The sequence below is a fragment of the Anabrus simplex genome, chromosome 6 (assembly GCF_040414725.1).
Source record: "Anabrus simplex isolate iqAnaSimp1 chromosome 6, ASM4041472v1, whole genome shotgun sequence".
Classification (NCBI taxonomy): domain Eukaryota; kingdom Metazoa; phylum Arthropoda; class Insecta; order Orthoptera; family Tettigoniidae; genus Anabrus; species Anabrus simplex.
In genome coordinates, this window is record NC_090270.1 from 258,487,886 (window position 1) to 258,512,010 (window position 24,125).

Below are 24,125 nucleotides of genomic sequence, written 5' to 3' on the forward strand. Positions count from 1 at the left end.
CCAAACTTTCTAATCTAAGTTTCAAAGATGGCCAAGTCCTCTTAGGTAAGTTTCAAAATTGGCCAAGTCCCACAGTTAGTTTCAAACATGGTCAAGTCCAAATTTTAAATACATTTTTCAATTCATGTAATATATTTAAACTGTACAAATTGTATGGTAATGAATTCGAAGCCTCTGCTAAGCAATGTAAAGAATAAGGTGTCTGAATATATATGAATTAATATCCTTAACAAGTTTTTTGCTTCTCCTCAGGAAAAAAAAAAAAGAAAGCAAGGAGAAAAAAAAAAACAGCTCAACGGACTTGGCCATGTTTGAAACTATACGCCTCATATATCCTGACCCAGGTTTCCAGAAAGTTACATTACAAGAAAGATTACCTTCATGAAAGTTCTAGAGAGCATAACACATAGAATATAATGTACAGAATATTCTCCCTTGTTCTCGAACTATTACCATTCTGTAAGTTACAGTGTTTTTCACAACTGAGGAGCGTTTTTTTCAAAACTCGACATTTGCAGCAAACATCATTTTTCAGGAAATGTGTTCTTTTATTTTTACTTAGAAGCATATGCATGAAACATTTCAAATTTTCGCCGATATTATTTCCAATAGAGACAAACACGATACTTGAATATAACTTGTAGAAACTTAAGGTGGATGAGGTAAGATTGGAAGATAATTTTCTCTACTTTTTTCAAAAGTCGATATATGCAAATATTCTGGTAAAATGGGACTTTACATTAATACTCTAAATGAATGATATACTTTTGTTTATGGAATTATTTACTTATTTTTATATTTGTTATTTTGTGAATAATATTTTTTGAATATTTATTGATTTTTGAGCTACATTGTCACACATTTGATAACAGGCTACTGGGTATTGTAAAATTACATAATATTATTAGATTCTAATATATATCAAGCAATGTAACATAAAACAAAATAAGGTATTAACCTATATAATCGCCCTCTAGTATACCTCTCAGCCTTCCCACTTCGCTCGGCTTGCGTTTGAGAACATCACGTTGGGACTACTTTTGCCGCAGTGGCGCTAGAAGCGTGGATGAGACCAGAGCTGAAGGCCCGTTAGGAACAACAAGAGAGATTGTGTTCAGTTGTGATATTAGCAGAAGTAGAGATTATTTATTTCATCATAAGACATAACAGACAGACAAGAAGGTATGTAATGGTAGTAATTTATTAAAAGAAGTAATTACAGGGCATGCTTAAATCTCACGCACCGTTCAAGTTTCTCATACCCTTTTAATCTAATTTCTAACTTCACTGAATGCCATCGTAACATATTTGCTTTAATTAGTTATTGCTTACGATCTTGCCATAGGCTACATTAACTTGGCATACGAGGGCGGTTTGAAAAGTTCTCGGAATCACCGCTAGATGTCAGTGCTAGAGCAACGAGGTTCCTGCGCAATAATCACACATCCTTTGTGAGTGAACAAGTGGCGCGTCAGTGCTCTAGCTGCAGGAGTGTGGTAGTGACGACTCCTTGTTGTTGTTCCCGTGTGGTGATTTGTGACAATGGAAAAAACTGAGATTCGAGCAGTGATTAAATACTTTGTAAAGAAAGGTATGAAAGCAAAGGAAATTCATGCCGACTTTCAGAACACACTGGGGGGCTCCACTCCTTCATTTTCAACTGTTGCCAAGTGGACCAGCGAGTTTAAATTTGGTCGGGAGAGCTTGGATGATGATCCGCGTAGTGGACGGCCAAAAAGTGTTACGACCCCAGAATTTATCGCAAAAGTGCATAAAATGGTCATGGAGGATCGTCGACTGAAAGTGCCGGAGATTGCTGAAACTTTAGGGATGTCTTCTGAACGGGTATATTATATTTTAACTGAAGAATTGGGTATGAAAAAATTATCCGCAAGATGGGTGCCGCGGCTCTTGACATTGGACAATAAACGCACCAGATTGGAAATGTCCGAACAAAGTCTGGCCCATTTTCAGTGCAACCAACAAGATTTTTTGTGCCGGTTTGTGACTACAGATGAAACTTGGGTCCACTACTATACCCCAGAGACAAAACAGCAGTCAAAGCAGTGGAAACATGCTGATTCACCACCACCAAAGAAAGCAAAGGCAGTGCGTTTAGCCGGAAAGGTCATGGCCTCAGTTTTCTGGGATGCAAAAGGCATTCTGCTGATAAATGATCTTCCTACTGGCCAAACAATTATGGGGAAATACTATGCAAACCTTCTAGACCAACTACAGGAAAAGATAAGTGAAACAAGGCCTGGTTTGGCAAGGAAATAGGTCATCTTGCATCAGGACAGCGCTCCGCCGCACACAAGTATTATTGCCATGGCAAAATTTCATGAACTGGGGTACGAATTGTTGCCACATCCACCTTATTCACCTGATTTGGCACTATCGGACTTTCATCTAATCCCCAAGCTGAAAATTTTCCTCGGTGGATGGAGATTTTCTACAAGGGAAGAACTGACAGCCGAATTGGAGAGGTATTTTGCAGGCCAGGAGGAATCTCATTTTCGAGATGGGATCAAGGCATTGGAACATCGCTGGACCAAATGCATTAGTCTACAGGGAGACTATGTTGAAAAATAAAAGCAGTTCCACCGAGGTAAGATACTTAATTCTAGTACATTCCGAGAACTTTTCAAACCACCTACGTATTAATGTATTAATGTCCTATTCGTGAGTCAGACTATCGACCTGGATTGAAAATTAAGAAACTGCAGGATGCTGCTGTTCCCTCTGTTTTCCCTTCTTATCCATCTTACAAAGTCCAACAGATCAAAGTAGAACGTAGACCTATTATGAAACATTCAGTGATTGCCAAAGGTAAGAAACGGAAATATGAATCAACTGAGCCAAGCTGTGATGAAAGTAATACTTCAGGTGTTTCCCTGTACGAGTGTCCCGCAAATCATGACTTTCATCATTCCGTTGATGTCCAGTGCGACATTTTAGACGAGAAGCTACTCAAAATAGAAACAAATAAATTGCGACTAAAATTGTGGAGAGCGTGGGGTAAACTTTCACGTCTTGAAAATGAACTGAATAAAACTAATTAGGAGTTGGAGATTTATAATAATAATTATCATAAAGCCTTGTCATGAATAATTAAAACAGCCGAGCATGATCCCTCAAATGCCAAGTCCTCATTCCTTCTTGAGCAAATAGCAAATTTTGCGAAATGCTCTCCGAGATGGACAGAATCCACAGTAAAACACAGTATAGTTTAGGAATGCATATCGTCCAATAGGTTATAGGTATGCTAGGAAAAATATCTAAAGTTGCCTTCTAAGAGCACATTGTCCCAGTATTTGGGTGATACTTCATGCGACACAGGAGTTACGAACCTTGTGAAAGAGAGATTAACCTTAGAATCTGAACGTTTGAATGAGGCTGAAAGAGTATGTTCCTTGATAGTGGATGAAATGGCAATAAAACAACAATTGCAATATGACAAAAAGCTAGATACTTTCTTGTTCCAGATAATACTATATCCGAGGGAATCTGAAATTCTCGCCAATAATTTGCTTTGTTTTATGATAGCAGGGTTATGCACTAAGTACAGACTTCCAGCCGCGTAATTCTTTACCAAACGAATCTCAGGCAAGGAACTGTATAATTTGACACTGTCTGTTATCAGAGAGATTGAGGCTTGTGGATTTCTTGTAATACGTCTAGTTTATGATAATCATAAGACCAATGTTAATATGATGAGACAACTTTCCAATAGCAAGATTTTGAAGCCACAAATTACTCACCCAAATGACCCGAACCGACCTTTATTTCTTGCATCTGACCAATGTCACATTTTAAAGAACGTAAGAAAAACATTTTTAGAGAAGACCATGTTTGACGGAGAAGACACAATAAGTGCCTCTCACATGAAGAATTTATATGAATTGCAAGCAAGTCAAGTGGTAAAACCTGTTCGCTTTCTGACTCGAAAACATGTAAGCCCAAACAACAAACAAAAAATGAATGAGAAATGAGCGAAGGACATATTTTCTACACCAGTAATAACAGCTCTGGAATATCTCCAAAAACATTCTGGACATCCAAAAGCCTGTTTGTTCCAAGACTGCACAGTGACTAAATACTTCATGAAAATGATTCACAAATGGCTCAATATCCATGATGTTAGCAGTCACAACAACGCTACGTTTTTCCCTGACAAGGTCCATTTTTTCAACACAGATGATGACAGGCTTCACTGGCTGGAGAGTGAGTTTCTGGTATATCTTGAGGATGTGAAGGAAGCATGCCATGAGCAAGGAGCGAGTTTTCTCAGCAATGAAACTTACGAGGCTATTCGGCTAACTACGTGTTCTACAGTTCTCTGTATCCGATACTTATTGTCGTCTGGCTTTCATTTTGTGCTAACTAGAGTATTGAACATCGATTCCCTAGAAAAGTTCTTTAGCATTTCGAGGAGAACTTCAGGCAGCAATGACATGCTGGATTCGAGGGCTGTAGTACTTGGCCTCAACAAAATTTTGAAGATGGGAATTCCTTTGAAACAGCGAAATCAACATAATCGTGAGATGAATGTTATTAGCTGTGTCATGTCATCTCAGTCAGTCCCATCGGAAGTGATCCCTAACATTCCAGGGAACAGTGACAGAAATCCTACAAAATTTTCACAAGCCGCATTGTACGTATACTCACTTTTCCAAAATTTATTTAGTGTTGGTTATTAGATAACAGTATTCTAAATAATAACCATACTGTTATTATGCAGTAAACTTAATACCCTTCTTTCTTTTACAGGTCTGGAGGTAGTGTCTATTAAACTTGCATCGCTTGCTTTCCTCAGTGGTTTCACTGTGAAGGAAATAAGAAAAGAAGTAACTTGTGAATCATGCCCTAGCCTAATTCAACAAGAAAAATGCAGTTCTCCACTAATGGGCATAATTTTTAAGCAAGATCGGCGTAATGTCTTCTTCTATCCATCAGAACAGTCGGTGTGGATTATAAACATTGTTAATGATTTAGTGTGTGAAGCTGCAAAATTTGTTAATACAGGAGCTTGTACGACTAACTACTGTAGTTCTACCCGTTTTGAAGCGTTCGGAGGTTTTAAAGTGCGACTCAAATGACAGTTCTAATCAAGCTGAGAAATTAGGTCACGGGATACTTTTATCCCGAGTATCTTAAAAAACTTTGGAAATGAAGTGACTGAATGTTTTGAGAGGGTGAAATCCTTAAACAGTAAGCCAGTCAACAGGAAAATCATCAGAATGTAGGCCTAACAGCTGTGGGGAACTGCGTGCCACTCGTTCTGACTGGCCATGCTTGCAGCGCTACGGTGGAGAAAGTGAGTACTTCTTGATGTTCGCATGTATTCTTAAAGTGGGGAGGCTGATGTATACTAGAGGGCGATACCTATATTATCAATCTTATTTTAATGAATGAACATATTAGTATCACACCAGTTAAATTAAAGTCAAGTCTTACAAAATAAAATCTACTCAATATTTAAGAACTCATCAAAATACATAGCCATCAGAAGGCTGTTACTAGTCTTCTAACACGACCCTGTAGAAATCCACAGCATCATCAACAGAGCTTGAACATCATCCTTCTTTTCTTTGCTCACCATATTTTTCTTTGATAAAACATAGGATTTTAGCAATGCTTCATGGCTGGATTTCATTTTCAGAACTTCAACATCCAATGGATATGCGAAGTAGGTATCCTGTACTGATACAGAGACTCTCTTATGTCTCTTATTATATGTGATAACATGTTGACTATTCATTTTAAATGGCAACCTAGTTCGTAGTACCTTCTGTGCACTCTCTTTTAGATCTTTGATTTCCCAGTCCCTGCTCAGAATTTTAAGGGTGCCATGCTTCTCTGAGATATCATAGTATTGTTTGGGAGACAGTATGTTTTCCCGTCTTCTGTAAGATTTCTCAATTTTACCGAACACACTGTCTGGAGCCATGTAGCTGTGTCCTCTAACAGGGAAGAAATGTAGAATATTATTGAATAATGTGCTTTTTTCCAAGAAAGCAGTAAGTGTGGCCAGGATGACACTTTTTGTTTCGACTGCCACAAGAGTCTGAGAATAAATGTACTGTGGTACGGCCATCTTTGTGCAGTTTCTTTTCTAGGTTAAAAAGAAAGTCCAATAAAGCAGAAGCAACTTGGTTGCAACCTTTTGAGGATTCTGTTTCTAGCCAAGTACAGAAAAATATGTCTTCCTTTCTCTGCTCCTCTGAGTGAATCATGATGCAGAGATTATATAACCACACTTGTCTAGCATAGAAAACCTCACTCATTGGTAACTTCGGAATTGGTTGCTTCTGTTGCATGTCAAAACGTATCTTGATGACACCTGGGTTTTCTTCTTTGATTATTTGATAAAACCGCTTTGCACGAAGTTTATGCAATCTATAACTTGTCTTCAGGTCATTCTTCTTCTCTAGGCATGTTTCTGTCTTTATTTTCATCAGACAAATTTTACAAGTGGAGCATGTATCAGTGTGAGGAGTTTTGAATGACAGATTGAAACACTTATAGAATATATACTTGTATTTTGACAGCGAGCACAGTTTCAAACCAGAACTTTTCCTTTCTTCACATAATGTCTTCAACATCTTATTGACTGAGAGATATGACGGTAAATATCCTCTCTTAGACTTTCCTCTGGCATGATGGCTCTCTCTGCATTTATACCTTTTGATGTGATTCTTAATGGCAACTGTTATGTCCTTGTGTACCTTGCCTGTTCTGTCAAAACCTCGATTTTCCTTAGGTAACCTACTAGCCAGATAAGATAATCTGTCCTTTGACATGCCAGAAATTCCTTGAAAAGTTTCAGCACATACAGGAAGTATTTCACCAGTTTTCTTCCTAATGCTGTACTTCACAGAAACAGTTTTCTTCTTCCTAGCACTTTCAATGTTCATTACCCTGTGCTGAGGTGTGGAAATGTGCATATACTTCAGTAGAAACTTGTCTTGATCGATCTTGTTTAAAGAAGTCACATGATGATGGAATTATGTGATATCTTCATAGCAGAGTTTAGCAGCTTTGCATTGTTTCATCCTTTTAGTTTCTGTACTTGTGGGTAAGTCTTTGAGTCTATGAATGCATTTAATATTAGGTTCACTTTTAGTTCTCGCCACCTTTCCAGGTACTCTCTTCTTATATCTACACTTTCTTCTACCGACACATTCCTTCAGATGAATCTTCAGATTCATTATTCATACTGTTGTAGAGTGAAATAGTTCCTCACACAGTAACTTGCTTAAAACTTCTCAAGGAGTGAGTTTCATTTTATCGACGACAATGAGGGCTAATCGCGGGAACATGTGGCATGCAGTTCCCAGAATACATAATTTTAATAAAGGAGTCCGGCGTTCCATTGTTCCACAGAATAACACTTCCGATTATCCATGAGAATGCCACGTGATTAATAGTTAACTGCATTTATCGAGTTTTGCTTTAACTTTCCGAGAGCATATATCGACTTTTGCAAAAACCTAATGATTTCAACCACTTCTATACACGGCAAATATCGACTTGTGCAAAGGATGATTGCGCAGGATGGTGAGCAAGGTCAAACTGATAACATTAGCATGCATAACGCAATTTTGATATTTTTTGCATTTATCGAGTTTTGAAAAAACGCTCCTCAATTACGGATTACAATTTATACAGGTAAGAATAAATTAATGTACAGGTATTGACAGTAACGGAACTGATATCAATGTCTATGTACAACACATGTTTCCTAACAACTCACACAATACGATCATTCGACTACGTAAATAATAATAATAACAACATTAATACTTTCATGACATAACCTCACACACAATACGATCATTCAACTACGTAAATAGTAAGAACACTAAACTAAATGGATGTACACTTCATAGCTACACATACAAGTAATAATAATAACAATTGTAAAATAATAATAATAATAATAATAATAATAATAATAATAATAATAATAATAATAATAATAATAATGATAATAATAATAACCGTAAAAAGATATTATCAGAGCTCAATATCTACATTAGTTACCCATGGGTGTTTTCAAGTTACACCTATTATCGCACTTGGGTCATGATGTAATTCACTGTTTTCTTAGCACATATCTATGTAAATCACTATTCTTTTCAGATTTTGGAGAAATTTTGCCATGAAAATCTCAATATATCACAAGGCATAAACCAATGAACGATCGCATAGAAGCAATGAAAAACTCATTAATCTGGACTCTGATAAGTCAAGCTTTGCTAAATCTGGACATGCAAAAAAAAAAAGAGAGAGAGCAAGGTATTAAATGTGGCTAGAATTCACAGTCACATTCCCCACATAGCACTGCTCACCCCAAACGGATGACGACGTGGTTTGTTCTTTGACATTAATTAAAATATTGTACTGTTTTTTTCTATATTCTTCTTCTTCTGTTATTTTCTATGTGATGTGTCATCTTATGAGAAGGTATACAATGTATACTTTTCTTTCTGAAAAATGTGATTCTTAAAGACAAGACATCTTTCTGTTAAAGAAAAGCTAATTGACAGTTTGCACCAAATAGCAACACTTCTATGGCCTTATTAAGATATGCTCACTGATGAGGAAAGAACAGCTATATGTGACATGAGAGCTATATGTAGGTGGCATATATTTTTCCTTGTCATCAATTTTTCATCTATCATTCTAACGCAGATTACATTTTCTTTTAACAATGTATTTTACCTATCTATAGATTCGGCCATGGCCTCAGATTCAAATCAAACCAAAGTAAATACTTCTTGTCCTAATAAAAAGCAGAAAATTCAATTTATTGAATACAGGCAAGCATATGTTCCTGGGGAGGACATAATTCAAAATTACATAGATCATGAATTATCTGACGATAAGTCTACCTACGTGGTAAAAATCTAGAATTGTCTAAAGCACTTAGGAAGATTTCATAGAATACAAAGCCCTGCAAGCAAGGTGCTTTTCAGTAGAGGTGATTTCGTCATTTCAGAAAAGTGGAACAATCTTTCTCCTCAACATGTGAATGGTCTTTTATTTATTCACTACCATGTAAGAGTGATACCAGTTACATCGTGAAAGTGTCTGAAATGTTATACAGTAATATAAATAATTTTCAACAGCAGAAAAGGCACAACGATCGGAACACATGAAAACGTACTGGGAGGAATGCAAGACCCAAACAGCCCTTTCAAAGAAGAGATTTTTGACAATGGACAGACTAAAGTGATCCTATGTGGTCATAAAATAAGAATAATATATTATATCATTACAAGACATAACGTGTTTACGATTAAGATTCCGTATAAATTAGAATGCACTAAATGTGGATTCAAGGTATACTTTATGACATATTTCTATAACTGTAGGTAACTTATTAATGTTACGATGCTCATTAAACTAGGTTCTGATCACACAGATTTTGAAGTGGGGCATGTTACCAAGGGATACTGCAACAAGACCTGAAAACCATTATAATACAGCATACATCATGATACAGTACAGCACGGAAAGGATGAGAGAGGTTTGTAAAAGATTGTTTCCCAGTCTTAGCTGGAGGTTGGGAATCAAGTGTTGAGGCAACCAGTTTATGTTGACTTCACGTCATGTTTCTACAAGGCTTTTGTTTTACAGCTGCATTAAAACAAAATGGCGTCGGAGGGCACTGAAAAACCACTTGGTTCTGCCACCACCTTCTAATTTTGAAGTGTTTCGGTCTGTCGATAACTAACTATAAAACCTAACATTATAACATACATGAAAGAAACAGTGTTAACCCTTACCCCTCGAATTAAAGTTCTCTGTGTTGCCTCTACTACTCGTATTTTAAATGTACATTTTTATCTTTCACGATTTTGGAGATAGCACTTGGTTTTAAATGATGTAGTTAGGCTATGCACATTTACAGCAAGCTATACGGGAGCAAATAAAAGCAATATGTGGAATTTAAGACGAATTATTTTGCATTTTTATTATTATTACTATTATTGCATACCGATTGGTTTCATTAATAATTTAGTGTGCAAATTATCGCTAAAAAGCAATTGAAAAACTCTATTCAGTCTCTGTTTTCATACCACGCGGTAGTATGTAGGCTGAAACCACTGTAAACGGCAATTTCTTGAAATCTGAATCCGTTGATTTATAATTGTGCCAGCCGTCAGCATCAGGTACATGTTGGGTTACGGTACACAAACCGACCATCGTCTGTTCACTTTTAGGCATCGTGAAATGCTATTAGATATATTCATTAGGAGCAGAGGTGCGAAAATACTGAGGTTTTGTGTGTTGCCTGACATACACAACATATATATGACTAGAAGAGCACATGGCGGCCATGTTTGTTTACTATGTGCGTGATTTGACAGCTGACGGCTACACTGCCATCTAAATAATGGATTTTTGACTGATTGTCGAATAGTATCTGGATTCTACAAAGTTCCACGCGGAACCAAAAGATGGCAGTACAGTATAACATCGTGCATTTTGTCGGCTAAGAGACGGCAGACGAGCGGTGGGCGATAAAATGCCATGTCGGGTCTCCCCCGACATGCGACCGGAACGGGAATATCGTAATGTCGGGCCTCACCCGACAGACGAGTGGTAAAGGTTAAAAGTAAAAAAAGTCTACTTAAAATTGGGTAAATATGGTATACGTGTGTATATGGTATGTTATACTGTTTTAGGTGTTGTATTTAGTGTTCGACACATTGAAAAGCTATAAAGTTATGTTAACTGAGTTGACACTGAAAAGTATGGCTTCCTTCTTAACAAAACTGCCTTCTAAATTTGTACCGTCCGTAACTCTCGTGCAAGTTAACTTGTCAGATAAAATTTCTCACAAAAAGTTTGAAGAAACACAAGAATTTTAATACCTTGATTAATTTTTAACACGGAGTTATCTAAGAACTTGTTAATATATTAAACAATAATTATTCAGGTAATCGGGCCTGACGGCAACCACTTACTCATGGCAGTTTCTGGCGTTATTCTTGAAATGTTTTCCTATTGTGTCAATAATGGATGTCGTCTACTTTTTCAGCCATGTTAATGATACCAGTTACAGACCGAAGAATATTTTTTGAACCAAGAAAAGTAATAAAGCTCGGCATAAAATCGGAAATTATAGCATATTACTTTCACGACTTTGTGCCTATTTCAATGATAGAGGGCGCACAGAATCTAGCGCCTCGCATGCCCCGCTGCCTGGACCTGGCATCTGGCAGTTGTCTGATAAGGCGATTGGTCTCAAGGCCTCTGCACCACCCCATCTGTTAGATGCAGTTAAATGGGGATAAATGAATGTGTCAGATGTTTGATAGCAGTGATACGAAACACTACAGAGCAGTGGATATTTCTTACCAAGATGTATCTTTTAAACACAAAAAAATGTTTACATAAATTTTACAGTCGTTATCTGGAGGCTCCATGGCCATCAAAAAACATGGTTGTTTAAAAACTGGAGAGAAACAGGCTCTGTTTGCAATACGAAGAAGCGGTTTCTCAACAAGCAGAACGGCTTCAAGATATCCAAGCAACGATGGAACAGATTCTGAAAAAGCGATCCAGCAGCTCTCCCAAGAATATGGCATGTATTCTGCATGTAACAGCCTAAAAATGATCAAGTTTCACCCATACAAAATACATGAAGTTGATGAATTAAATTTTACTTCTGGCCTGCAGGCATGCTCTAAGTTTTGCAGGTAGATTTTACAATCCATATAAGACAGAATTGTGGATCCTACACTTCTTTTTATGAGTGATGAAAGCTTGGATTTATCAGAGTGATTAGGTGAACGGTCAGAATAGTTGGTATTGGGACAGTGAAAATCATTGTGTAGTTCATGAAGTTCCGCTGCATGGCAAAAAAGTCAGGATATGGAGGATATGGTGTGCAAGAAGTGCAAAATAGATAATTGGTCCTATATTTTTTCAAGATCAGTGAATTCAGAGCGCTATGTGAATAATATTTCATGACCAGTCACCCCAAATGCTCACGGAAGAAGAAACACAGTACGCTTACTTCCAATAAGACAGTGCAACAGCTCACATATCAACATATTTACTGCAAGCTGTTAGTGAGATTTTCGATGAACAGGTAATCACACCAGGTCTTTGGCCCCCTCGTTCTCCTGACTATAAAAGCTTGCGACTTATATCTTTAATGTTATTTGCTTTATGTCCCACTAACTACTTTTATGGTTTTCGGAGATGCCAGGGTGCAGGAATTTAGTCCCACAGGAGTTCTTTTACATGCCAGTAAACCTACTGACATGAGGCTGACGTATTTCACCAACTTCAAATACCAGCGGACCGAGTGAGGGTCGAACCAGCCAAGTTGGGGTCAGAAGGCCAGCGCTTCAACCGTCTGAGCCAATCAGCCAGCAACACATATATTTTTTTTGCTATTTGCTTTACGCTGCACCGACACAGATAGGTCTTATGGCGACGATGGGATAAGAAAGACCTAGGAAGTGGAAGGAAGTGGAAGGAAGCGGCCGTGGCCTTAATTAAGGTACAGCCCCGGCATTTGCCTGGTATGAAAATGGGAAACCACGGAAAACCATCTTCAGGGCTGCCGACAGTGCGGCTCGAACCCACTATCTCCTGATTACTGGATACTGGCCGCACTTAAGTGACTGCATCTATCGAGCTCGGTACTTATATCTTTAGCATATCCTCAAGAAGGATAAGTGAATAAGAATAACCCGCATACTTTTCAGGCTCTCGAGGAAGAGATTACAAACATTATATGGAGTAAACCAAAGACAAACCACAATGCTTTTTCCAGATCCTTTTGCACTGCTGCAATCTAGGTCTGGAAACAGATGCTGACCACTTTCAACATATCATGCAAAAGCAGGTAAGAATAGAGTAAACTTCAATTACAATAGTTTTTTGAGTCAGGTAGCGGAGGCCCGCCCGGTGGAGCATGCATGGCGCTGGGTTCTGAATGCCTGATGGCTGACATGATGAAATGCTTTACTTTAGTAACTCATTTTACATGAAAAATCCCCAAACTGTTTAAACATGCCATGATATTACGAAGAACTCATAAAAAATACAACAGCCAAATTCAAAACACAACTAAAATAACATTCAAATACAGTAAAACCTTGTTAAAACGTTTCTGCAAAGGACAACAAAAATGAACGTGTTAAGCGAGAAAACATACTACTGAATATAAGAATAAAAACTAGATATGATTTTTTCTGACACAAAGGCATTTAATTAAGAATTAGTATTAGGTTTAATGGTCCAACCAATCAATACACTTCACTTTACATGTGAGAACACATTCAATATTAAAAAAATTATACATTCTTTGGTATATGTTTCGTCTAATATAATTATCAGTAACAATTATGTATCCTATGTATCTTAAATTAGTTATAAGACACTATGGTTGAAGAAGTCTTAAATTAGTAAGGAATGGTAAAGACCCACCTTAGAGAAATAAAGAGACTAAGAAGGAGGTGCAGATTGGAAAGAAATGGAGTTAGAAATGGCTGTGGAAGTAAGGAGAAATTGAAGGAACTTACTAGGAAACCGAATCTAGCAAAGAAGTCAGCTAAGAATAATATGATGGCCAGCATAACAGGCAGTCATACAAATTTTAGTGAAAAATGGAAGGGTATGAATAGGTACTTTAAAGCAGAAACAGGTTCCAAGGAGGACCTTGCAGGAATCATTAATGAACAAGGAGAGTGTGTATGTGAGGATCTTCAAAAGGCAGAAATATTCAGTCAGCAGTATGTAAAGATTGTTGGTTACAAGGATAATGTCCAGATAGAGGTGGTGACTAATGCTAAAGAAGTATTAAAATTTACCTACGACAACAATGACATTTACAATAAGATACAAAGGTTGAAAACTAGAAAAGCGGCTGGAATTGATAAGATTTCTACGGATATACTAAAGACAATGGGTTGGTATATAGTACCATATCTGACGTACTTATTTGATTATTGTTTGCACGAAGGAGCTATACCAAATGAATGGAGAGTTGCTATAGTGGCCCCTGTGTATAAAGGAAAGGGTCATAGACATTTATATTAGACATGTTTGCAAAATTAATAACTGGTTCGGTAGAAGGCAGTTCGGGTTTAGGAAAGGTTATTCCACTAAAGCTCAACTTGTAGGATTCCAGCAAGATCTTGGATTCAGGAGGTCAAATAGACTGCATCGCGATTGACCTGTCTAAAGCATTTAATAGGGTGGATCATGGGAGACTACTGGCAAAAATTAGTGCAATTGGACTAGACAAAAGAGTGACTGAATGGGTTGCTATATTTCTAGAAAATAGATCTCAGAGAATTAGAGTAGGAAAAGCTTTATCTGACCCTGTAATAATTAAGAGGGGAATTTCTCAAGGCAATATTATTGGACCTGTATGTTTCCTTATATACAGTGGTAGCCATTTATTGTAATCACGGATAATATTATCAACCGTATTATATAATCACTTTTATGAAGTCCCGTACGAACAAATACTAAAACATTGAAAATCTTCCGTTTATTGTGATCATAAATTTGGTTTATGTTATCATATTTGTTTTCAAGGATTTTGTTCTTAAGCATGCAAGTATTATTGCACCTTACCTGAACACACTTACTTCTTCAAATATGAAAGTGCTAAAAGCTGCATAACCTCCAAGGAAGGAGTAAGAGTTTTATGTTGTGTGAGTATGTCTGGTGAAAAAGAAAGACTGTTAGTGATTGGGAAAAGTAAGAACCCACGTTGCTTTAAAGGCATCAATAAGTTTCTAGTGGACTATCATTCCAACTCTAATGCAGGGATGACTGCCCTGATTGTCAAAAAATGGCTACTGAAGTGGGATAATACGCTAGGCCATAAAATAGTTTTGCTGGTTGACAACTGTGCAACACACATTGTTAACTGTGAGCTCAAAAACATCAATATGGTTTTCTTACCGGCAAATATGACTTCATTAATTCAACCATGCGATCAAGGAATCATTCGCACCATGAAAGTGTATTATCGCCATGAAATGCGTACAAAAATCTTAGAAAAAACAGAGGATTCACACAAAACTTGTGCCAATGCCCTTGCCAAACCAACCAGCCTTCTCGATGCCCTGCATCTTCAAGCCATGTCATGGGATAATGTCTCAGCACATACAATAAGGAACTGTTTCCAGTATGGGGGATTTGTAAGAGAGTTACCAGAAGTAGACGAGGATGTTGAACTTTGTCCAAAAGGCTCAACGGAAGATGAATTTCAGGAATGGATGAACATTGATGAAGGCATCGTTACTGATGCGAATCAGACAAAGACGACATATGTGAGGCAGTTACTTCTACCGAATTAGATATGAGAGGTGAAGAACACGGAGCAGAAGATAGCGATGCTGATGATGACGATGTTGCGGAAACTTCCCGAACACCAACGAATGCTGAAATGCGACAGGCACAAGATATTAATGGACTTTTGAGAGACAGCCAGAAGCAAACAATGATTAGAGACTGTTTTACATAGATGAAAACAATTAACAGTATTGCAGTGCTGTGTACCGGTATCTGTTTCATTGTAGTGCATGTAGGTTATGAAAAATACAGTAAGCTACATATCAATTTTTATTTTTCGGCTACTGTTATCAGCCGGTTAATGTTATCAAATTATCTGCATCCCAGAGTGATCATAATTCCACTGTATATAAATGATATGAGTAAAGAAGTGGAATCAGAGGTAAGGCTTTTTGCAGATGATGTTATTCTGTATAGAGTAATAAATAAGTTACAAGATTGTGACCAGCTGCAAAATTACCTCGAAAATATTGCGAGATGGACAGCAGGCAATGGAAAGATCTTCATTGGGGTAATCACATTAATAGGATTGTAAATAAAGGGTACAGATCTCTGCACATATTTATGAGGGTGTTTGGGGATTATAGTAAAGACGTAAAGGAGAGGGCATATAAATCTCTGTTCAGACCCCAACTAGAGTATGGTTCCAGTGTATGGGATTCTCACCAGGATTATGCGATTCAAGAACTGGAAAAAATCCATAGAAAAGCAGCTTGATTTGTTATGAGGGATTTCCAACAAAATAGTACCGTTACAAAAATGTTGCAAAGTTTGGGCTGGGAAGACTTGGGAGAAGGAGGACTAGCTGTTCGTCTGGGTGGTATGTTCAGAGCTGTAAATGGAGAGATGACGTGGAATGACATTTATTAGTAGATGGATAAGTTTGAGTGGACTCTTTAAAAGTAGGAAGGATCACAATACGAAGATAAAGTTGGAATTCAAGAGGACAAATTTGGGCAAATATTCGTTTACATGAAGGGGAGTTAGGGAATCGAAAAACTTACCAAGGGAGATGTTCAATAAACATCCAATTTCTTTGAAATCATTTAAGAAAAGGCTAGGAACACAACAGATAGAGAATCTGCCACCTGGGCAACTGGCTTAAATGCAGAATAGTATTAATTAATTGATTTATTGATAGACGAAACATGTACCAAAGAATGTATAATACAGTAAAACTTGCCCTAACGGACACCCTTATTCAGCGGACACATCCCTATACGAACAATTTTCCTCGGAACTGATTTTATTTTACATAAGACAAGTGTTAAATTGGCCTAATTTAAATGGACACCTTACACTCCGGACAGCGGACATCGCCATTTGTCCCGTCCACTTGATTTAAGCGGTCACTTTACACGTTGCAGTACAATTTATTACACCAAACCACACGTAATCCTTTTTTTAAAACCATTCTTCAGACATAAGGAAATCCCTTTTGAATGTTTGTACTATTTCGAGTGCAAGGGGAGAGAAGGTACATCGGAATGCAGTTCTACCTAGTGGTGTATAGGCCTATTCCGAGAATTCTAATTGCCCAGAAATGCTGCCAGAGATGGTTGACTCACAAGTTATCTGGAGATTTTCTTACCTTCTTGCATCATTCTATTCATAACTCGGATTGTCGCTGGTAAGGTCGAGCTCAGGTAGTCAACTTGAGTAGGAAAAGACAGTAGTACAGGCGCTAATTAGTGAGACAGAAATACCATAGCATTTCAGTTGTCTGTTAAACATGAGTAACAAGGGACGGCCGTGTTTAGATCTCGAGGCAAGAAGAAATATGATTATAGAAAGTGACATGGGACTTTCAGTGAGAAAGCTTGCCGAAAGATTCAACTGAGAGAAAACTCAAACACTATTGTGAAGAAAAGAAAAATATTAAAGGAGTGGGAGGAAAATAGGAATCGAGGAGTGAAAAGAAAGCGGGAGACAGTTTATTCAGAAGTGAATGTTGCGGTATACGAATAGTTCAAGTGTGCTCAAGTGAAGAAAATGTGTGAGAGTGAGTGAACCAATGTTACAGGAAAAAACTCAAAAAATCGCAAATAATCTGAAAGTTTAAAATTTTGTAGCTAACAATGGTTGGTTAGATTGTTTTAGAAAACGTCATAATGTTAGTTTCAGAACAGTCTGTGGAGAAGGTGGTGATGTGTCTGCGACTGAAGAAGCGGATTGGAAAGATAGGTTACCAGATATTTTGAATAGTTACGAACTGAAAGACATTTTGAATGTTGATAAAACTGGTCTGTTCTTTAGGGCAATCCCGAAGAAGTCACTAACTTTGCCGTATGAAAGTTGCAAGTGTGGGAAAACGTCAAAAGAAAGAATGGCATGCAAATAAAAAGGCATGGATGACGTCAGCAATATTCAAGAATTGGCTCCTAGCTTTGGATTCCAAGATGAAGGCCAGAAACTGTCATGATCTTATTTCTAGATAATGCTACGTGTCATCCAGAAACACCTCTTTTTCCTTCCACCCAATACTACTACTCATCTTTAGCCATTGGATCAAAGAATCATTCAAGCATTCAAATTAGACTATCATAAGAGGATGGGTTTTACGGTCGTTAGCAGCACACATGGATGAAGCAGATTATGCTTTTAATTTGAAAAAGATCAATGTTGGCGATGCAGTTTCGTGGACACAAAGGCAGCCTGGAATGCAGTCAGTGAAACCACAATCAGGAAATGCTTTGCAAAATGAGGCATCACTAATTCTACAGTTGAAGAACAAGCAGAGGTAGAGGTTCAAAATGAATATGATGAACTTCAGACTTCAGCAACGACAGCTGGTTTAACATATGATATTGAAGCCGAAGACGAGAATATTCCTTGCTGTGATGATCTCGAGGGCGACTGGAAGTCCTGACTCCAGGACGCACTTTACGGTAAGCTATCTGTGTTATCAAGTTATACAGTAATTGTGTGTTGCACGCATCGTAAGGTCCATGTTTGTTTGCACCTCAACTCATCATTCATTTTCTTCTTGTGGTAGAGAGCTTTTAATTCTTTTAAGCTAAATTTTCAGCTTTAATTTAATTCACTGCTTCGTAAATATTTCTAGCTATCCATAGCAGCCTTCATTAGTCGTACAAAAGGACCATTTTGAATAAAACGTATAGTTTTGCAGAGCGCGAATCAGGAACAAAAAGCGACGATGACGGTGAATTGGAAGAAGAACAAGAAGTTCTGTCAATGAAGCAGGGACTAAATATGCTTAAACAGATAAAGAATTTGTGTGTCACGCTGGACCGCGAGTACGGCGAGAACACTATGGAACCATTTAACAGACTTTCTTCCGTTTTCGAGAATATTGCAGTTAAGAAAGCATGTGCTAAATTTACACAGATGATGAAGCTTCACGATTACTTCATGAAGCTGTATTGTTTGTAAATGATGTAAAATCACTTATAATAACACTCTATGAAATACTAACACAGAAATGACTTAGAACAATAAAAATAAAGAATGTATCCTTATATTTACGGTGGATGTTCTTTGCCGTTAAATCGTTTGATTATTTTTACAAACTTGTTTTAGTGGACACCTCTCGTAACGGACATTTTTCCGCGGAAACAATGGTGTCCGCAGAAGGGAGGTTCGACCGTATATTTTATTGCTGAATGTGTTCTCACTTGCAAAGTGTGTAAATGGTGTGATAAACATCAAACAACAAATATGAAAACATATGCACGGAGGCCAATAAAAATATCCAAGTATTATTGCAGATCACACTTTTCCTAAAACAAAGGTTAACAGAAGCCCTTTATTTCGGAGCAGTGGGTTATAAAACATTATTTTTTGGACACACTCTTAGACAATGAATAGGAGGTTATATTAGGCCATGTGCGACTGCGACAGAATGACTGACCACGATTTTGAAAAACCTTGACTAAGTCGAAACACGAAGGTGCGGGCTCAACATTCGCGACATCTGCGCGCTTAAAGATGCGGGCGCCAGTCTACTTTCTGAAAATGTTAATGTTGTCTTCATTAGACAGGAATTTCACTTCTTCCGTATCCATACCTAGGCTATAACAAGACAAATATGCAACACACTAGTCAATTTCATACAATTATGTTCCAAATCCAGATATAGGCTACCGTATCACACGAAAAAAACTTCACTGTAACACTCAACACAAAATAAATTTCTAACTTGCGAATGGAATACAAGCACAAACAGCCTAACTTTTTCCATAATCAAACAACCGTGGCGACGGTTCTTACCAGAGCTGGAAATCCGGTTTGTTTCACAAGGGATGACAACACTTTCAGGGCTAGGAAAAATGTGATCGTACTAAGCAGTAATAGCGAAAATTCATCACACACGATAAAGGAGATATTTTTATACAGATTCAATACGATGAGAATCGGGACTTCAAATTTATGACGTGCTAAGTGGGAAATAGTGCCAATAAGGAACACACTAACGAGGTTTCACTGTAATGCAACATTCTAAAAATAATACGTGAAACGCTTAAACAAAAAACCATTTCCATAAGAAAGTGCACCGTAAGAGCACAGGTCCACTATCCACGAGGGCTTACTCTTCCCTGCTGTTCAATTTTATGACTAAATACGTTCCCTTTCTGATTACAGAAAACACATCAATCTAAGGAATTTAATACCAATGCATTAACAACAAGTGTTATATAGGGATAACTAACCTGAATGATTGCAACATCATTAGTGATGCGGCACGACACAACAGGGGGAATGGCAGTTTTCCCTGACAGTTTCATCAGCATGTTAAAAAACTCTCTTATCTCAACCTGGAACATAAGAAGGTCGAGAATTGTTTGGTAAGTTTACATTAAAAAACCAATGACTTTTAAATGGAAAAATGCAAGATTTCTGGAATATGAATGAGTAAGTAAAATTCTCAAGGATTCACAAATCTAACCTTAATGTTATAACTATTTTAAGGATAGTATTGATTCCAGAAATCTATCATCAAACTAGGTTACAAACTGAAAAAGTTATTACAGAGACAGTCAAATTAGTGTTAACCTGAAATGACACAATAATTACATATTTTACATAATAATACAAATGGTGTAACAGATTAAGCTGCACGATTTGTATATAGTGACATATATTCAGTTGTTTCTTCAGTAAAACTTTTAAACCTATACCCAGGCCAGGAACTAGGGCGGGGCAGGGGGAGCACGTGCCTCGGGCGGCAGATTCCAGGGGGCGGCAAAAATTGAAAAGTTTAATAAAAATAATAAGAAGTTACTTAATTTTTCAAAATAATAATACCACAATTAATATTGTTTTATTTTATTTAATTTTGTTGCCCTATTCATCAACTTTATTACACTGACACTGTATACTACATTATTTTCTTCATTATAAGACACGACACAAGAATGAATGTAATTCATAGGTCTGGAGTGAATCTTAGGCTTCGGCCACAGTGCAGGCGGCGAGCGGAGCGTTGCCGCTGTCGAAAAGTTGAAGAGTGGGGAGGAGAGAGCGCCTGTGTGGACATCTAGCGAGAGTCTCCCCTGCACGAGGTGATTAGATAATGGCAGTTTCAAAGGTTTCTCGTTTGTCTCTGCTTTTAGAATTTTTTTAAAATCTAAACTGAAGAATTCAACGCAGGACTAAGAGAGAATTTTGTAATCATCCAGTAGGTAAATAAATAACGTGAAATGCATGGGGAATTTTATCATTTATATGGAGAACTGAATTGATTTCCTGCTAAGATTTTTCATATATATAACTTCTATGTCCATTCTAACTCTTGACTTCTTTGTAAAACGTAAAGCGCGATTGCAGAAGCAAGTCACCAACTTCCAGAGACCCATAAAAGTCAGATGTAATGACGAAGCCAAGTTTTCATATCGGCAATATATTACAAAGGATAATAATATTAATTAAACAATAACAATAGGACGTAAAATAATAATAATAATAATAATAATAATAATAATAATAATAATAATAATAATAATAATAATATGATGGATTAAATACAATATTGTTTATGTCCATAACCGTGATTAATTTTTAACTGAATTTATCTGGTACATTTAAGATCGTTCCAATCTCTTTCCAGGCTTCCCTTGTCGCTGTTAGGTTTTCGAAGTTGTTCTCTCTGTCGTTCCATAGGAAAGTTCAGGTTTGAACTTCAGAAATTAACACTTTTATCTCCTCTCCTGTTAACTCACGAACAGTCATTGCGAGCGGCGCAGCTGAAATCTCAAACAGGAGTGAGCGGATGGCGGCAGGCAGCGTTGTCCTTGAGCCAACTTCCCCTCCAAATTGACGCGCCGCTGGCACTATGGCCACATGCATTTGCTAACGCAGGTTTGAGTCTTATCTTTGCCGCCACACAATGCAACGCTCCGCTCGCCGCCTGCACTGTGGCCGAAGCCTTATACTGTTATGCCTACTACTGATATGAATAATGAGTAGCCTGCGTACACTGTTGTCTGCGCCGGGCTGAGTGGCTCAGACGGTTAAGGCGCTGGCCTTCTAGCCCCAACTTGGCAGGTTCAATCCTGGCTCAGTCCGGTGGTATTTGAAGGTGCTCAAATACGACAGCCCCGTGTCGGTAGATTTACTGGGCACGTAAAAGAACTCCTGCGGGACTAAATTCCGGCACCTCGGCGTCTCCGAAGACCTTAAAAAGTAGTTAGTGGGACGTAAAGCTAATAACATTATTAACTGTTGTCTGCGTGTGTTGATACGAACTGACAGTTGTTTTATTTTATTTACATTTAGTATTTAGTTAGTATTAGTGTTTAGGAGTGTTGATTATATATTCGTGTTACCGTTTGTCAGCGTTTGGAAAACTGAATTGTTTAGTACACTTTGACTGAGTTTTTATCAGTTTCCAAATTATGGATGGCAGAAAACGACTCAGTGGAGCCGCGTATAGAAAACTTGCCAAAGAGAAGGAAGAAATAAATAAAAGAAAGAAAGCGATGTGCTGTCACAAACACCAAAATTAGAAACATTTTTAAAAACCCTAATGTTAATGAAGATGAAGGCTCAAGAGAAAAATCAGGTAAATATTAATTTTTATTTCAATAATTAAATTATAGCACATTAGGGAAGAGACGAATTAATTGTGCCTTATCACACAATTTACGACAATTTTTTAATACTTCATTTTGTAATATACCATATTACTGATTTAATTTTAACCCCGGCTTTTAATATTTTAGATGACGTTGAAGCTGGAGAGGAAGGCATGCAACATGTCGAACTTTGCAAGAAACTCAGTCCTACTGGTGAAGCGAATGAAGATGAATTATTATCTCGTCCAGACCCTACAACTGGTATTCAAGAAACGTCCGAGTTTTCCTTTGATTTTGGGGATCCTAGTTCATGGCCACAGAGTTTTTCAGATTCTGAAATGGGTTACATAACAAAAATGAGCTTTGAAAATCTGATTGAGCAATATTTAAGTAATAGCAGCAGAGAAGGGCGTAACTTAACCAAAGATTGGTTTTATAAAGTTCTCAAAAATGGAGCAAAAGTAAAGAAATCATGATTAGGCTACAGTGAAAGTAAGACAGCTCTATATTGCGTTCCCTGCAGACTGTTTCCACACTTAGCATCAAATCAAGTGCCTTCCATAGCTAAAGAAAAAGGACTTACTAATTGGAGAAAACTCAGTGAAAAATTGCCTGAACATAAAAATTCATCAAACCACAAACTTTTCTTGTGTTCGTGGAAAGCTTTAGAATCTTGTTTAGGAAAGGGAGGTATTGATGCAGAACTCCAAAACCAGATCCATCAAGAAGAGTCTCATTGGAAGGCGGTATTGCGCTGCATTATCGATGCTATTCTATTCCTAGCAAAGCAAGGGAGTCCATTCCAAGTAACTAAAGAAGACTGGTTTCAGCGACCCATCCAGTGGAAAGTTCTTGAATACAGTACAGCTTATATCGCATTACAATGTCCCTCTTCTACAACATATTGAACGGCATAAGAACGGGCAAATCTCGTATTTCTCACATAAAATACAAGACGAGTTCCTTGAAATTATTGCCAATAACATAAGGCAAAAGATAATACAAGACATTTTGGATGCGAAATATTATTCCTTAATATTTGACTGCACTCCAGATATCAGCCACAGTGAGCAAATGACTCAAGTAGTTTGTTACGTCAAAACTAATACATTGGAGGTAGAAGAAAGTTTTATTCATTTTTTCCAGTTAGTGACAAATCAGGTGAAGTTCTCAGCCAAGAAAAACTAAAATATTACACAAAGATGGACTAAACTTAGAGAACTGTAGAGACCAATCCTACAATAATGGGGCAAATATGGCCAGGAAGTATAAATGAGTTCAGTCCAGACTACTTCAGGAGAAAGAGCTAACATATTTTGTCCCATACGCTGCTCACTCCCTCAATTTAGTTAGTGCTACTATTGAGGATCAGAATTTTTTCGGAACTTGAACAGTATGTATTCTTTCTTTGCTGCTTCAACTTCACGCTGGGAAGTTCTCCGAAAACATGTGCCACTGACAAGATGGTCTGCAGGATTAGATGCGATCGAAGCTGTGTATAAACATTACGGTAAAGTTGTGCAGGCTCTAGAGGATCTTAAAAACCACGATCTCTCAACACCTCAAACCAAGAGTGAGGCCAGCTCCCTTTTTAAAAATATTGGGAAACTTGACTTCATCCTTTTCACATGTTTTTGGCATGCTTTTTTAAAAAAGATCGATTATGTCAATGAGTTTTTGCAAAGAAGAAATGTAACAGTAGATTTGGCTGCCCGGAACCTTCAAGGCCTTTTAACGCTCTTGAAGTCTTGC

The 24,125-nt window shown here is 37.5% G+C and overlaps 1 protein-coding gene across 2 annotated transcripts in view; it reads right to left on the reverse strand.

Annotated features, from left to right (window-relative positions):
- The window catches only part of LOC136875964 (uncharacterized), a 672,636-nt gene that overhangs the window by 411,978 nt on the left and 236,533 nt on the right, over nt 1-24,125 (reverse strand). For both annotated transcript variants that reach the window (XM_068228419.1, XM_068228420.1), the window contains one exon: nt 20,010-20,114. In XM_068228419.1, the coding sequence (XP_068084520.1) occupies nt 20,010-20,114 (105 nt within the window). The remainder of the gene's footprint in view (nt 1-20,009; nt 20,115-24,125) is intronic.